The sequence below is a fragment of the Haemaphysalis longicornis genome, unplaced genomic scaffold (genome assembly GCF_048455015.1).
Source record: "Haemaphysalis longicornis isolate Haplotype H1 unplaced genomic scaffold, Haemaphysalis longicornis Haplotype H1 scaffold_1211, whole genome shotgun sequence".
Lineage (NCBI taxonomy): Eukaryota > Metazoa > Arthropoda > Arachnida > Ixodida > Ixodidae > Haemaphysalis > Haemaphysalis longicornis.
In genome coordinates this window covers 20,047-35,380 of record NW_027526226.1, presented here as the reverse complement: position 1 = coordinate 35,380, position 15,334 = coordinate 20,047, and the positions used below count along the sequence as shown (strand labels likewise).

The following is a 15,334-nucleotide window of genomic DNA, read 5'->3' as shown; positions in this document are numbered from 1 at the left end:
GGATAGGGTGTTTTGACAGGCCCACACCATGTGGTAGGCAGTATTACGACAGGGGCAGAAGTGACAGGTGAGGGGATATTGGGTAGGAGAAATAGAGTTGGGGGTGGGTGCGTAGTAATAGGTGTTTGTAATCGACGCCAGATGATTGCTTCCTACCTTGGTTAGTTTAGGGTGAGGTCGAGGCAAGGTGAGGCGAAGGTTGGAATAATGGTGGAGGATGTCGGGGTAACGTGATGGAACAGCAGGAGGTGGAGAATGCTGGGACGTGAGTTCTGACCCTGAGGGAAATGCCCAGTGCGGAAGGTCGCGGGCAGCGGCGTGAGCCGCCTTATTTCCCTCGAGGAACGAGTGGCCAGGGTCCAGACGATGTAGAGCTCCAGGAGAGGATTGATTGATGTGAGTGTGCGTAGGTGGAAAGTGAAATGCGTCCATGTTGAATGCTACGGCAGGCTTGCTGCGAATCTGTGATAATTGTGAGGTATTCGGAGCCAGCAGTAGCGTCGATGGCTATGGCAATTTCTTCGGCAGTTGTGGTTGATGAGGAGTGTTGTGCTGAAGGTGAGAAGTGTGCCTTGTGAGTTGACAACCACTGGAGCATGAGCCTGGCTTGAGAGGTAGAGGGCGGCGTCGGTATCGGGAGCATCGGGGTGAAAGTGGAATTTGGATCGAAGATGTTTAACCCGGGAGATTCTTCTACCTCAGTTGAATTTTGGGTGCATATTGTTAGGAATTTTGGATACAGTAATGTGGTACTGGATTGAAGACGGATTGCGTTGAAGGGTTTGTGAAGCAGGTGGGGTCGATGTAACTGAGGGCCTGAAGGACGCGTCGGTCGGTGGTGGAAAGGAGGAGTCTGGTGAGTTGGCTGTTGCGTTCAGCTTCCAGGTGCTCTTTTGGGGTGTTGTGGATTCCAAGTTGAAGGAAACAGCGAGTAGAGGTTTGAGCGGGGAGACCAAGTCCTAGTCTGAAAGCTTTTCGTGGTACATTATTTGTCTGAGGGCAAAAGGAACATAATACAGAAGCTTAATTTCCCTTGCTTCTGCGCACAAAAAAACCGCGCAAAAAGTACAATGGTCAAAGTAAGGCCTTGGTGCGCGTTGTGCCTTGCGTAGTAAATGCGCACTCAGGCAGAATAATGGAGAATAGAATTAGCGGGCAAGTTTAAATTTTAACCCCATATATATTCGCCAATTTGACTGCACCGCAATGTTTATGTTAAGTTAACGACGTCTAGTTCTGGCACTGCAGCAAAAGGAAAAATCTTTTATCGCGGCAGAGCACACAGCTCCCTGTGAATGGACGTGTTTTTCCTATCATGCTGTTCTTCGATTTAGCATACTAATTCCTCCATATTTTTGAGTGGAATAATGTAAGCATTGTTACGTGCGGCCCCTGCATTGCTCGGGTGGACAGCCGTGCTGCCTGCGTAGTGAATCAGTAATTAGCTTGCATCATGCAAACGCATTGTTTCAGGTTCCGTGAACCATATTTTCGCAAATGAGGTTTTGCGTGCGCCGGCACGCATCCTTAACGTCCTCGTAATGGGAGAACAAGAGAACCCTGCCTCTGCTCGTAAAAACGCGGGATATTACGCGCGGGAAAGTCCTTCGCCTGATTACCCAGAATCTGCACCAGCGTAGGAGTCATGTACGCGGTGTACTAGAAAGGGCTGCGGCGTGGGCTGGCATGCTTTACACGCTTTGGTTAAGACCACGGCCGTTGAATATATATAATTTTGTTCATGCTTTGCCTCGTTTGCGGCGCGTCTCGCAGGACGGGGCAGCCCGAGGATGAGGCCGTGGCGTGTCACCTGACGAGGAACGTCTTCCATGCATGCGCCGCCAGAAGCGATGAAGCTGCTGGTTACACTACTTACATGGACGACTGCGCTGCTCTCCGGAGCACTCGCCGTTGGTGTAGAGTGTAATGCCACTCTCCCGTGGACTGTGAACCCCGATGAGCATCCAGACGTTCCGGAGGACCGCTTCGAGCAGCTGCTCCGCTGTCCCGCCGGCCTCAACGGCTGCGCAGCCTCGCCCATCCAATGCGCGCTGGATCGGTATGCGGTGACCTGCTCGTGCGCCAAGAACTGCGAAGCCTACGGGGACTGCTGCTGGGAAGCCGGCCCTACGCTTTCGAGGACGAGTGCGGCTGCCTGTGTCACTCTGAACGTCAAGGGACTCTACGACAAGGACGTCTACCTGGTTAAGGGATGTAACCCGAGCTGGCCTCGCGACCAGGTTCGGGATGCGTGCGAGAACGTCGACATCTACAACGACACCTTCTACGGGATACCGGTGACTAGCGAGCGAAACGTGACGTACTTGAACGCGTTCTGCGCCTTGTGTAACTATGACCTGAACAACGCCACGACGTTTTGGAACTCTACAGGGGCTTCACAACGTTCTGTGACGCATGCTATACCCGCAGTGGTTGAGCATAACGACGAGCAGCTGCTCAGACCGTGCGATGACAGAGACGTCCTAGACACGTGCCCCGAAGGTTCGGATGCAGAACACAGGCGCAAATGCGCAACGTACTTCGCGCCTGTAAGACACACAAAAAACGAGTCGGACGTAGTTTACAAGAACGTTTATTGCGGACTGTGTCATGGCGTCGACTTGTCGCTGCTCGAGTGCGCCCCGCCTGAAGTCGTGCCCGAGCTTCGAGACAGGCCGCGACTTCGCTCTTTTCTCGGCCCGAACCTTGTGTCTCTCTTCAAGCCAGTGGTCGTGCGCGGTTCATGCTTTTCTTGGCACGGCGACAAGTGTTACATCAGAAGTCCCGAGTATCGCTACGCAAACGCGACGGCTGACAACGAGACAATGGCCCATTCGGACAATGCGACGTCCCAGTCTGGCCGCTGGCGGCCGTACAGTGCGCAGAACTACCTCACCGTCGTCTGTCTCAGCCTGTCGCTCGTTTGCCTCTTCCTCAAAGGCGTCGTGTACGTGTTTTACAGGAGTTCGCGCACGTTCTCGTCCAAGTGCACCCTTTGTCTTTCGGCGACGCTCTTTTGGAGCCAACTGCTCTTCCTCTTAGCTAACAGCTTCAAGGTCTCCGCAGCCGTCTGCGCCGGCCTGGCTGTAGTCTTGCACTACGGCTTTCTCTCGACCTTCTTCTGGACCAGCGTGTTGTCCTTCGACATCTGGAAGAACGTTGTCGCGGCTGTGCACATGACCTCGGGGCGCCGTGGATGTGGCTTCCCAGTCTATTGCTTCGCCGCCTGGGGCACGCCATCTGCGATCGTCGCGCTTTGCGTCGCGCTCAACTGGGGCCTCCCGACAAGCTTCGCCTTGTCCCCGCGCTACGGCCTGCATGGTTGCTGGATCTGCGGCCCTTGGGCCCAGGTTGCATTCTTCTTGCTTCCTATGCTGGTGCTGCTCATTCTGGATGTATGCCTGTTTGCACACATCGTACTTCACATCCGCCGAACCGTGAGCCAGGCGGCCCACTTTGACTTCAAGGGCGGTGGCGAGAGGTCGCACATGGCGCTCTTTGTGAAGCTGGCCTTCATTATGGGCACCACGTGGCTCCTGGGATTCGTGGGGGCGTTCGTGGACGCGTTAGCGGTGGACGTCATCGTGATCGTTCTGGTGGGGCTTCAGGGCGTGTACCTGTTCTTCGGGTTCAGAGACCACCGCCACTTCGTGCCCAAGCGTTTCTTCAGGAAGGATCTCGAACGCACCATGAGTGGCTCCAGTGGCAACACTGTGCTGGCGGCTAGCGTCCTGAGGGACCCTAACGGGAGCGTTAAGGAGGTTCACCGAAAACCGGCTGTCAACGCCTTCGATACGACGAAGTGACGCTCCGTCCGAGTGTTTATTATTATTATTTTCTCGCCTACGGGACTCCCGCGTGTGCGCTGCGTGAAAGTGAATTGTGTTATTTATTGCCCTCTGGGCGCCCATAAAACGAGACTGTGAAATGTGGCCCCTGGTTGAACCCCGTAATTTAGAGCACGCTTTCTTTTTTCTGTGTTGACGTACTGCGCCGAAAAGTGAGGCAAGTTTGTATTGTATTGCACGTTACTTTAGTTATTCCCAAGTGGATAACCCTGCATTAAAACCATTAAGCACTTCGCAGGAGAAAAGTTCGTCTGTACGCATTATTTTGGTAGACCTCGGTGGGCCGTTAATTCTTTGAGGCCTGGGTGTCGAGCTGCGGTGCTGAAACTTGTTTTTCTCTTGACAAAGTTATGACTCTGTTAATCGCATAAATCGCATGTTCTGTACGCATTACTAGAAGTACGTCTTGTTCAGTAACGAAGATTGTTACACAGACTGCTCGCATTCCTATGGAACAATGTTTACCAACCAGGTGTCGTAAATCGATCGCCAGTCAACTGGACTAAGGCATAAGGGCTAGACATCCGTACTCTTGTGCTTCACTGTTTGTTAAAGCTTCCCCTTTTTATCTAAGGATCTTTCAGTGCTATGAACCCGACCTATAAGCCAGTAGTTGACGTTAAAACTGCGGAAACGGTGGTCGGTATCAACTTCGGTTAGACCAGGAGCAGCTTTGTATTTCTATGGCGTTTGACGTTTCCTTGGAGAGCGTAGTATACGGGGCACTGGGAAATTTGGTGAGGAGGACATGGCTATTCGTACGAAAGTTCAGGTAAAAACATTACTGGCAAACAAAATTCTAAAGGATATGACAGCGATAGCTATCGCATCTGAATGGAGAACGGAAACGGTGCTGAGTGTACCTGGTAAACGGAAAGGCTGCACCACCGTAAACGCAGAACAAAAGACGCCTTGCCAAAGCAATGAAGAATGCGGAGCTCTAAGTAATGCTATTTGTGAAGTTCTACTGAAGATTATGTGCCTGATGGGTGTCGCATTGGCGAAGGTTCGGAAGAAGTTGGCGCTGGTGACATGATATGGAAAATGTGGTGATAGTGGTGCTCGCAGGTAGGAGCACTGAAAACGCCTGTGCGTGAACAGTGTTCCAACCTGCTGAGCATTACCGCACCCCAGATGAGGTAAACCGTACCCGTGAGGACAATAATTTCAATGCGTAGCATTCTTTGCCGAGTACTCACACATCCAGGACCGTGTAACACCCTGCATTTCCACAAAAATGCAGGTATCGCGGATGTTACATCTGTAATTGCTATAATATCGTAAATAATTTTGAAAAATAAAAATAAATGAAATATTGAAAACTACGAACAATGACGAAACGTGTAACATCCTGCATTTACATAATAATGCAGATTTCGCGAAAGTTTTACCTGTAATCGTTATAATAGCGTAAATTGAGTTAATTGGTCGAACGAAATTTTGCAAAACAATATATATATATATATATATATATATATATATATATATATATATATATATATATATACAGAAAGAAATGCCGGCAGTCTACAACGCCAAAGAAGGCATAGGGGAAGGTTAGACTATTTTTTTACCGTTAGTATTAATTTTTTATTAATTACGTGAGAAAGAAAGAAAGAAAAACACGCGCCCAGAGTCTAACCTTCCCCTATGCCTTCTTTGGCGTTGTAGACTGCCGGCATTTCTTTCTGTATATATATATATATATATATATATATATATATATATATATATATATATATATATATATATATATATATATATATATATAAATAAGGAAGCTGGCGGACAGTGTAACCTCCTGTATTTCCGCAATACTGCAGATTTCGGGAGAGTTCTAAATGTAATCGTTATAATAACGTAAATTTCGAAAAACAAAAATAAAAAAAATATTAGAAATTACGGAAGATGGCAAAACGTACAACGCATGGCATTTCCACAATAATGCAGATTTCGCGAAGTTGTTCCACTTCGAATAATTATAATAGCTTAAATGGAGATGATTGGTCGGACAGGATATAGAAAAACAAAAAAAAAATATTGCTCAAACTCCCACTCAAAACAAGCGGCATGACAATGCTACGCATTAGTAGACAATTCTCTGAATTTCTGCAGGTTTTTGCTATAAAGCTTCTATAGTTTTTGCCCCCCCCCCCCTCCAAAGAGAAAAAAAAAAGGTCATTGTATACTAGTGCGTAATTACACAACAACAACAACTGACATTTCTCGTTAAGCAGTCGCAAGGCGTAACGTTGGAACCCAGAATTATGTATGCCGCTTTGTACCGTGAAACTCTTTCTTTTGGCATCCCTCGCCAGCGAAAAATAAGTTCAGCTCCCGTCAAGCCCAAGAAACGCTGGAACACATTCTGGAACCTATTTTGTGTGATATTTCTAAAAAATAGTTTTTTTTTATGCCCCGAGGATTACATATCTTATTGTGGCTTGAATGTACTGTACATCGGGAATCGTACTAACACGTTATAAGATTTTCCCGCACCAGTTTTTTTTTTATCGTGGATTTTGCTATACGAAATCTGTACAGGTAAGTGAAGAGAATTCGTTGTCGGGATAGTTGACGTATGATCGCAAATGGAGCAGTAAGCTAACGCGAAGACAAATACGTGAGAGTTACTATAGCAGGGACGTCTGTCGTCTAGTTTTCCTTACATATTTGTAATAGATTGTAACTCATTGCTACTTTAATCTCGGTTATTCTTGAAGCCAAAAAAAAAAAAAACGATGCGTAAGGAAAATTAAGGTAACGGCTAAAACCTAAATTTGTTTCGGCCAATTAGGGGTTTAATGCCGGTTGTGTCATTCCCAATGCTTGCTGACGTAATTGAAAGACTTACCACTCGAATTTCACCTTTTTGAACACATAAGGCTTGAGTTGGCGTTGATGAGCCTGTAAGCCAATCGTTAAAGAGTGTCTAGATATCTGATAAGCTTAGAGATGCAAAATTTCCGCACGTTTTGAATGCCCTTCTGTTTTTGTTTTTTTTTTCGCGGAAAGGAAAGAAGAATTTTGTAAATAATAGATTCTGAACTTTTCGGACTCAGAGAAGCGACGCAGGCATGCTTACGCATTGGTAGACAATTATAATAATGTTTATGTATTCCCTTTTACTTGTAGAATGTATTATAAAAAAAAATCGCACTTAATTCTAGGATTTTGTGAGAATTTTGTGGAATTGTTCACTTTGCGCCAACCCCTGTAATTTTGACTTTACGCAGGGACGGTCAACACAATCACGAGAATCACTTTTTGGCCTGTCTACTTTTAAGATTTTATTTTGGAAAGTAATTAAATTTGTATTCTATGTATGTGCCTGCGTTTAATCGTTATTAAACCATCACCAATTCGACATATCAATGGAATTACTGAGAAAGCGCCAAAAACGCATTCCAGGTTCTTTGGGTACATTAGAGAAAAATTGTAAGTGTGCTTTAAAGGATTATTATGCCATGCATAACACAACTTAATGACGATGGAGAGTTTAAAGAGACCCTGCAACACTTACTTCAACTTTTTTTGAAATCTTAAATGCTTGCAGAACGTAGTCACCCAACACACCCAGTTAAGTACTTAGATTAGGGGGTCGCAAAGTACCTCAGCCAAAAATTACTGCTCTATGCTCATCAGATAACTTGGAAACCCGCTCAAAAGATTTTTCTCTCTTTCGCGGTCTTGACATTCTTCGACGGCTCGAATTCCGTCCCTAAGGCCATGTAGCGGCTGTTGGCCGGTTTTCCTTCAGTTGCAGCAATGAACGCTTTTCGATGGCAACTTAAAAAAAAAAAAAGCCAGAAAAATAAAGCAGAAATGGAAGGCATATCTGGTGCGACGAGCAAATCACCCAGTACCGCTCCGTGCTGGTTATAACTATAGCTTTCGCAGTGGTTCCAGACGCGAAGGAAAGAGTGAAAGCGCTTATCGAAAGTGTTGCAGGGTTCCTTTAAGTTTACTTGACATCAGTCCCGCATACGAATTTCAATGCGCGTTGCGCCAGTGCAGCGCACACTTGAACACCTCCAACCATGTTCGAACCTAATTCGCACACCTGTAGGCGAGATCAGAGTACCATGGCCCCTTTCAATATTGGTTTCTCTTCCAGTTAAGACACTGAACTAAAGTAAATGGAAAACATTTCTGAAAGCATTTTAAGCTCCTCCCACCCAAACTGGAACAGCTTTTAACCATAAACCATTTCAACAAACATAAATAATTCAACATCTGAGTGGTAGTGTATTTTTGAGCCATTCAAGGGGCAATAAAAATCCTTATCGAGTGTCCACATCGCAGTGGGAGTGTCCCCTCCGGGTTTCACATTTGCAAGCGCACGTGTGTGAGCGGCCGCTAATTGACGAACTCTCTGCTCAGCCATTCAGACAGAAAGAGTCCTTTTATGCAGATTACAGTGGCTCACGGTACATGTACCGTCTATTGGGGAATGTATTGAAACGTTTGGCCCGCCAGCTTATCTGCCACCACACAACGTCACGCGTACACGTGAGCACTTAGGTGTGCGATAAATGAGCTCCGAAAATGTGGTTTCGAGCGGCGTATACTGCCCGCGCGGAGTAATGAATTCCGTAATGCCAACGAAGCGGTCGGTGGTTATTTGGCTCCTCGCCTGTCTACCCGACGATACAAATCTCATTTTGAGGTGCAAGTGGTACAACATGTCTGTACGCAGGATACAAATCATGTAGTGACACAGTTGGAACGCAACAGAACGCTTCCTCTTTCCTTTGAATTGTGTCATTGGTTTCGGGAGATCCTAACGTTTCGCCGCAAAGAATTGGAGCGCATTCATCGGCGTCGATGCGGAAAGGAAAGCGGGTTTCGGTCGGAAGACAAGTAAAGAAGGAATCAATAATGGCGGCTCGTGAAGGCGTCGAACACAAGGAGTAATGTATTCGCATATAAATCCACCACATGCAGCCCATCCGCTAGGATACGCGTATATGTTGGCGTAATCTACACGCAGTTCGAGGTTCCCACACCAATAGTGCTTCACAACCGAGTAAGTTTAAGATAAACAGGACAATATTTGCATTGTTCGTGAACCTTCCTGGGCTTTTCCCGCCGTTGTTCTTTCCTCGCTTGCATGCATAGCGCTTTTATTTTCCCCCGCCTTAAACCACTTCAGCGACGTTGCCGCGGCGATAAACATGTTTCTCAAAGCGCTTCGCGCCGTCGCGCCGGTTTCTGGGTAAACAGCAACAGAGCAGGGAACGGGTATTCGGAGTCCACAGAAGATAAACAGCTCAACAGCAGCGCCTGCTCCGTCAGCCCGGTTTCTTCGTGAACTAAATGTGCCTGCGTACGATTACAGTCGTTCGTAATGATACCTGGAATTTATGCCAGCGTAAAGGTTTCGAGAACGTTGCTCTTAGGTAATAGAATACACTCGCCGAATCGACGCGAAAATGACTCGCAGCACCACAACCGTAAGTGTGGAAACATGGTAGACAAAAATGGAGAGGTGGGGGGGGGGGGGGGGGGGGCATAGAGAGATGCATTTATATAGCTTCATAGGAATATTGTCGGAACACAAAGAAGCCGGAAACACCGATAGCGCCATTGTAAAGAGGAATTGAAAGCGAAGAGTATGTTAAGGCAGCTGTTTTCGAGGTTTACAGCTTAGCCAAAAGTGTTATTTGGCTTTCATTAACGAAAATGATAAGAATGGAAAAGGTCCAGATGCTGCAACGAAAAGTGAATGCAATAGCTCCTCTACGCACCGCGAAAGTTCGGCAATGGATGAACAACTTTCGGGAATGCGTTACCTGCAGCGGCTTTCGGCATTCCCCCTCCATCTGGCTGTTCTCTCTCTCCGTTCTCAACAACCCGTCTTAAATTATGTTCAAGCGAAACTTTTATTTCGTCTGCTGGTTGGAAAATTTTCGTGGTATGTGAATTCCATTTTCGCCCTATAAAAAGCATAATTTGTGTGGAGTAAAAATTCACAAGCAATAAAACCTGCACGCGCCCCCTTATAGTACACACTACATATTGCCAAGACCTTCGTTTTCCAATTTCGAGGGTATTCCCTTACGATATGTCGGCCCTTCTTTTTTAAGTAATACTGAGCGTAACGGGTGATGTAAAACGGGCTAGATATCTACATCAGCGTAGGTTGTGCCTGCTTCTACGCAATAGCAAATATTTAGATTACTGTACTCCACCTCCAAATCTCTTCTCCTGTGGTCCTCTGTGACGCACTACCTGAAGTCTAAACATTAAGACGCATTAGAGGGGCTCAAAAGCGCCACTGAAGGCCATTGGACGGTTATGGCCGCACTCCTTAAAACTACCGCAAACAAATGCAATAGCGAAAATGCAAAGCTCGAAAACATGGTGTGAAGATGCCTGTGGGGTTTTGCCAGGATGGGCTTCACATAAAAAAATGTCGCCCATGCAAAAGCGACTGCGTGCCCCTTTAAGGGCACCCTGGTATTTTATTAAATTCATCCTACTTGCTCCTCGAGGCGGAGGCTCTAAAGACTTATGTAGCCTCGTTTTAGGCCATGAAATTCTAATTCGGAATCACTGAGTTCCAAAACCAAGTGGAATGAAACAGTACACTGTTCCTGGAAAAGGTAGAATCAAGAGGTTTATTATAGGGCCTCCTACCGGAGACCCCTATAATAGATCAAGAAGTCTTCAATAGGAGAGTTGGCGTGCCAACCCCGCACAAGTTTGCCTCTGGACCTATTGCGTGTTTGAGCATCTCTTCTCTTTTGAGGAAGGCGGAGTCGTACAGGAAAGGCTGCCAACCCGTTCCGCACTTGCCCGTACCACCGGAAGGTAGAAAACAGAAAAGGGCTGGTGCAGTGCGCTGCACTCGGAAATTGCAGGTGTTAAGCGCGTTAGCAAGGGAAGCGATACAGCCGAATCGAAAACACCCGTGTCACTAGGCGTGTTGACGCTAACTTAAAGTGGAGGTCGGTGTGTGCGAGAAAGACGCTCCTCAAAAACACCGCCTGTACCACTTTACCCGCAGGAAATACCCAGCTGCGGTATGGGCTACCTAATTTCTCCGGAGTATCGTCCTGTCCAGTTCGCAGGCAAAGGTTGTAAGCCAGACTACGTTTCCTCGTACGTCCAAGAACTGTTTTTGGCAGCCGGCAAAAGGGTGGCAGCAGACGTGACAAATGACGATTACACTCTACGAGAATGAAGTTCTGACACGTGCGGAGCTATCGTATGAATTTCACCAGGCAAGCCCTACACTCCGAACGCTGTGACGTCACGCGAGTAACACGTGCATGACAAAGCCCTTTTATCGCGCTCACGGACGAGAGCAGTACGGAAGGGCTTTAGCGCATGGCGTCATCCGCCACCCTCCAGCGAACGGAGCTGGACGATGACTGGTCGGCGTGTCCTTGATAACAGAAAACTTTCCCGGTTAACCGGGCTTGATCTATTCTTGGGTGTGTATGTCTCTGCGGAGGCGGGAGGGGTGTAAACAATTTGCAGCACTGTGGTTACAGCCACGGACTTGATAATGAACACTGTGGTGTTCAGCGAAGCCCCGGCCTATTTGCGAAGCGACAGCCGTAAACAGGTGAGCGTCTCCGCGCCCATTGCTGGCGGAAGAAACAACATGCTTGACTCTTACACAAGGACACTTTCCTCCGAGGAAAGGAAAAAAAAAACGAAATAAAATAACGAGGTGTCGACAGAAGGAGGAAAAACGCGGAGCGCGCTTCTCACTTCCTGAACCGGCGACTTGAAAACGCTGGAAACGCGAAAGTATTTTATCTCCAGAAAACAGCGCTGGCGGGATTTTTTTGTGCGAGGCCTTAAAAGCGCACGCTTTCCACCGGCGCTTCCTGAACGCTTCGCCGTGCCGGAAAATAAGGTTAGCGAGTCTTCAGCAGTGCGCGCAGAAAAGCGGACAACAGCGCGTTCTCGACTGGAACGGAAAGATACTGTTTGTGACACATTTGCGAGCCGTGTGTTGTTGAGAGGCGCTACCTGCGCGAGGTCCCTCTTCCATTTGCATGCGGCTGGAATTCAAGGATGTTTAACCGAAGACGTTGACGGAAACAGTCTGAAGTGGCAGTTGGAGAAACCGTGAACGCGACCAGTGAGCGGCGGCCTGCAGCGCTGGCTGTCTCGGCAAGCGAGTGTGTCGTTCATAGCGGATTACATTGGATTCTCCCCAGCACGAGACTGCATACGTGACGTTTCGAGTAGCCCTTCTCTCTGTACCTCTCTCCTGCTTGGTCGTGTTATGCATAACTGTAATATAGAAACCAGACAACTGGAATTTAGCAGGCGTGGTGTGTGCAGTAGGACAGTCGACTTAGTGTCTGCGTTTCTCAGTCGCGCACACACCACACAAATTCTTGAACCTGTGCGTTTATAGTGGGCATGAAATGAGTTTAGTACGACTGTTGGCGGTAATTGCACTCCTTGTTTGTACGCGCGTCCACGTGTTTAACTATTAATATTAATGCGTACGTACTTGTTCTGTAGCGGGTTTGACGAACGCCAGTCTGGTCCTGAGCATGCAGTGAACAATTTTGAAGGCACTGGCCAATGAAAAAAAAAATAAATAAAAGCTTGTCGGCTCCTCACGGGAGCCCTGTTCACAATCGACCGCCGTTAAGCTTGTTCAGCGCACTTTTTAAAAGGTAAATATCTTCAATTATAGACATAAACCTGATATAAAATCAGCCGGAACGGCGATACAGTGGCTGTCAGGAGCACATGGCTATAATCCTTGATGAGTTTTGCAGTAATAATTCCGGGATTAAAAAAAAAAAACAAGAGAATGAGCGCGTTGAAGAACTTACAAAATGTTTTTATTTTGTTGTTTATATTGCCAGAACCATGTGCCTATAGCGTTCTCTGCTGCAGCGCAGAAAGACCAGTACCCTTTTTTTTCTTGCATGGCGTCAGCGTGTTCTAGTTCGGAGAAAATGCCCGGTGTTCTTGCCCAAAAAGAAAGTAGTATAGCACAAGACATATAGGCATCTGAAACGCTTTTGTAGAATATTACATAAAAAAAGAAAGTACTGAAATTTCAGAGATAAAGCGTAACTTTCTTTTCAAAGCTCTCATACGGCGTAATGCCAACACTACTATTGGGCAAGCCGCAACAGCACTATAATATGGCCAGCCGCTAACGTCCGCGTGCGTGTATCATAATAGAAAAACTGGCACAAAACGCGCGCTCTACTTAGTTGCCCGTAGAGAGATTTCAAACGCCTCCAAAACTGCGGTATTCGCCAACGGCACTCTCTCGTGCATCGCCACCGGACGTGAGGAACCCTGTGGGGCCGAAGAACATTCCGTGCGCTGGATGGTGCATCTTCCTGAGCATGTCCACCCCGCTGCAGAAGAACATTTTTCTCTCGTTTTTCGAGTGCAAGCTGACCAATTAAATTTCCTTTCTCTCTGCCTCAGGACTGAGCGTCTTTCTTCACATGAAAGAATTGATCCATGCATCGACCTCGTCTTGCGTTTGTTCGTATTGTTTTGCTTTATTGCTGACGTGGCGCCAAAAAAAGGTAAGAGAAAAAAATCGACACCGCTACAAAGTCGATTCTGAAGTCTAATAAGACAGTTGACGTCCTCAGTAATCTGCCAGACAGGCCAAATCGGCTTATCCTGGCTTAGCGGAAAAGTTTGAACAGGGACCAAGCTCCCGTGCTGGCATACGGTCCCGCGCACGCGTCTCTGTGTTTACGTGCCCGTTGGTACGTTTGTTGCCGCGCCCAAAGCAATGCACCCATGTGCTACTTGAAAGGACTGCTTTCCTTTCAGTTCTCTCCCCTCTCCTCCTTTCCCCCACCCCTCTCTCTCATATCTATCTCCCTTCGCTCTTTCTTTGTCTCAGTATATATCTCTTTCTTTTTTTCTGTTTCCATCCATTCGTGCATCCATCCATCCGTCTCTCTCTCTCTCATCTCCTTCTCTCTCATCCTCTTTCACCCATATCTTCCTCCCCCTCTTTCCCCCCTCCTCTCAGTTTTCTGAGGGTTGTCTCGTCACAATCCACTCTTTTCTTTCCAACGCAAGAGATGAATTGCAGGGTGAACAAGCCTTCTTCCACCACGCGTTACTGACCCTCCTCCTGCTGCTCCTCGCCGAGTTCCGCGTGGCTCGTCTCGGAGGAAGGAAGTGTGGTGCGCATCTGGGGACACGGCACATAATAATGAAACGGCCTTCGCATGAGCGCAATCTACGAGGTGTAGAGCACCCGTAAGGGGAAGCGGGGACGCTGAGAGGATAAGGGGGACTGTCGCCAGGAGAGCCCAGGGCCGGTGGGGGCATTTCACGCCTGTTTGGGAACCAAGAGGGAAGGAAGCCGGTACACTTCCCGCCTCCTGATCCCTGTGGCGACTTCCGGTTTTCTACTGCCGGAAGCCCTTTGTTTAGCGAAAACTTCAAGGGCGACAGTAACCCGGGGCCGGGCGCCCACCCAAGGAACGGCTGTGCGTAGACGACATACCACATACCGGGGCGGGACGTTCCGCATTTTCTATAGCGCATCTGCCATTCTGTCCCACTCATCTACACCAAAAAGAGTGTTGTTCCTCATTGTATGCAAATGACTCGACGGAGTGAAGATGGCTCTCGATGGGTGTGTAGCTTCATAATGCACGCTGCTCTTCCACTATGATCGATGAGGACTGCGCTGCGTACAGTGGTTATTCGGGATTAAAGTTTTCGGAGAACTACATCAATGCCTCTTTGTTTATATATGGAGGAAGAATTATGTCATTCATAAAAACAGAAAAGCCAGGAGAAAATGGCTTAATTTTCCGCGGATCCAGGAATGAATACAAAGACGATCAGAGCGTAACAAAAGCGGTATGATCTTGCGAAACTTTGGGAAAACAAATCATCTTCCTCTACCAAAAATCCCGACTATTTCGCGCTTTTTTGAGTTTTGTGAATATTGGCGTACCTGGTTCATGTCCCCGAGGGGCCGCTCATTTGCAAAGTATGGCAGTATTAAGTAGCATTATTTCCGTTTACACTTACCTCGCGATGCTTTTATGCTCTTTCTTTGGATGTGGCACTGCACACTTACTCTTCCTGCCACTTATACGGGGCACATCCATGCAGAAAACATTCTCAGGTTGATACGCCCTTGAAATACCCGGTTAGTTCTGCTTCAGCCATTAGCCTAAGCTTCTGCTCAGTGCCCAATGATATTTCTTTTATCGTGAGTGTTTGCTAATCAGCGTAACAAAACTATATATACATGTACACTCCGGATTCTCGAAAAAACCGCAGTAGTGGGCCATGATGAGGACCCTGTGTCCACGAGGCGAAGTCCGGGGGACGGCTGGGGCGGGGGCAGCAGAAGGCAAGATGCACGAGGCGTAGTTTTGGCAGAGCAAGGCAGCGCCACACCAAATGCTCTGCTGTAGCCTGCTCAACAGGAGCGAGGCAGAAGGGGCACGTCGAGTCAAACGGGGTATGGTACAGGGGGGTCCACGCCACAGCCGGCGCCC

General features: G+C 47.7%; 1 protein-coding gene across 1 annotated transcript; it reads left to right on the top strand.

The window, feature by feature from the left end:
• Window positions 1-1,776: 1,776 nt before the first annotated feature.
• LOC144163608 (uncharacterized) lies at window positions 1,777-5,291 on the top strand. Its single transcript, XM_077694417.1, has one exon. It carries the CDS (start codon window positions 1,830-1,832, stop codon window positions 3,804-3,806), a length of 1,977 nt encoding a protein of 658 aa, XP_077550543.1. The 5' UTR covers window positions 1,777-1,829; the 3' UTR covers window positions 3,807-5,291.
• The last annotated feature ends 10,043 nt before the right edge of the window (window positions 5,292-15,334 follow it).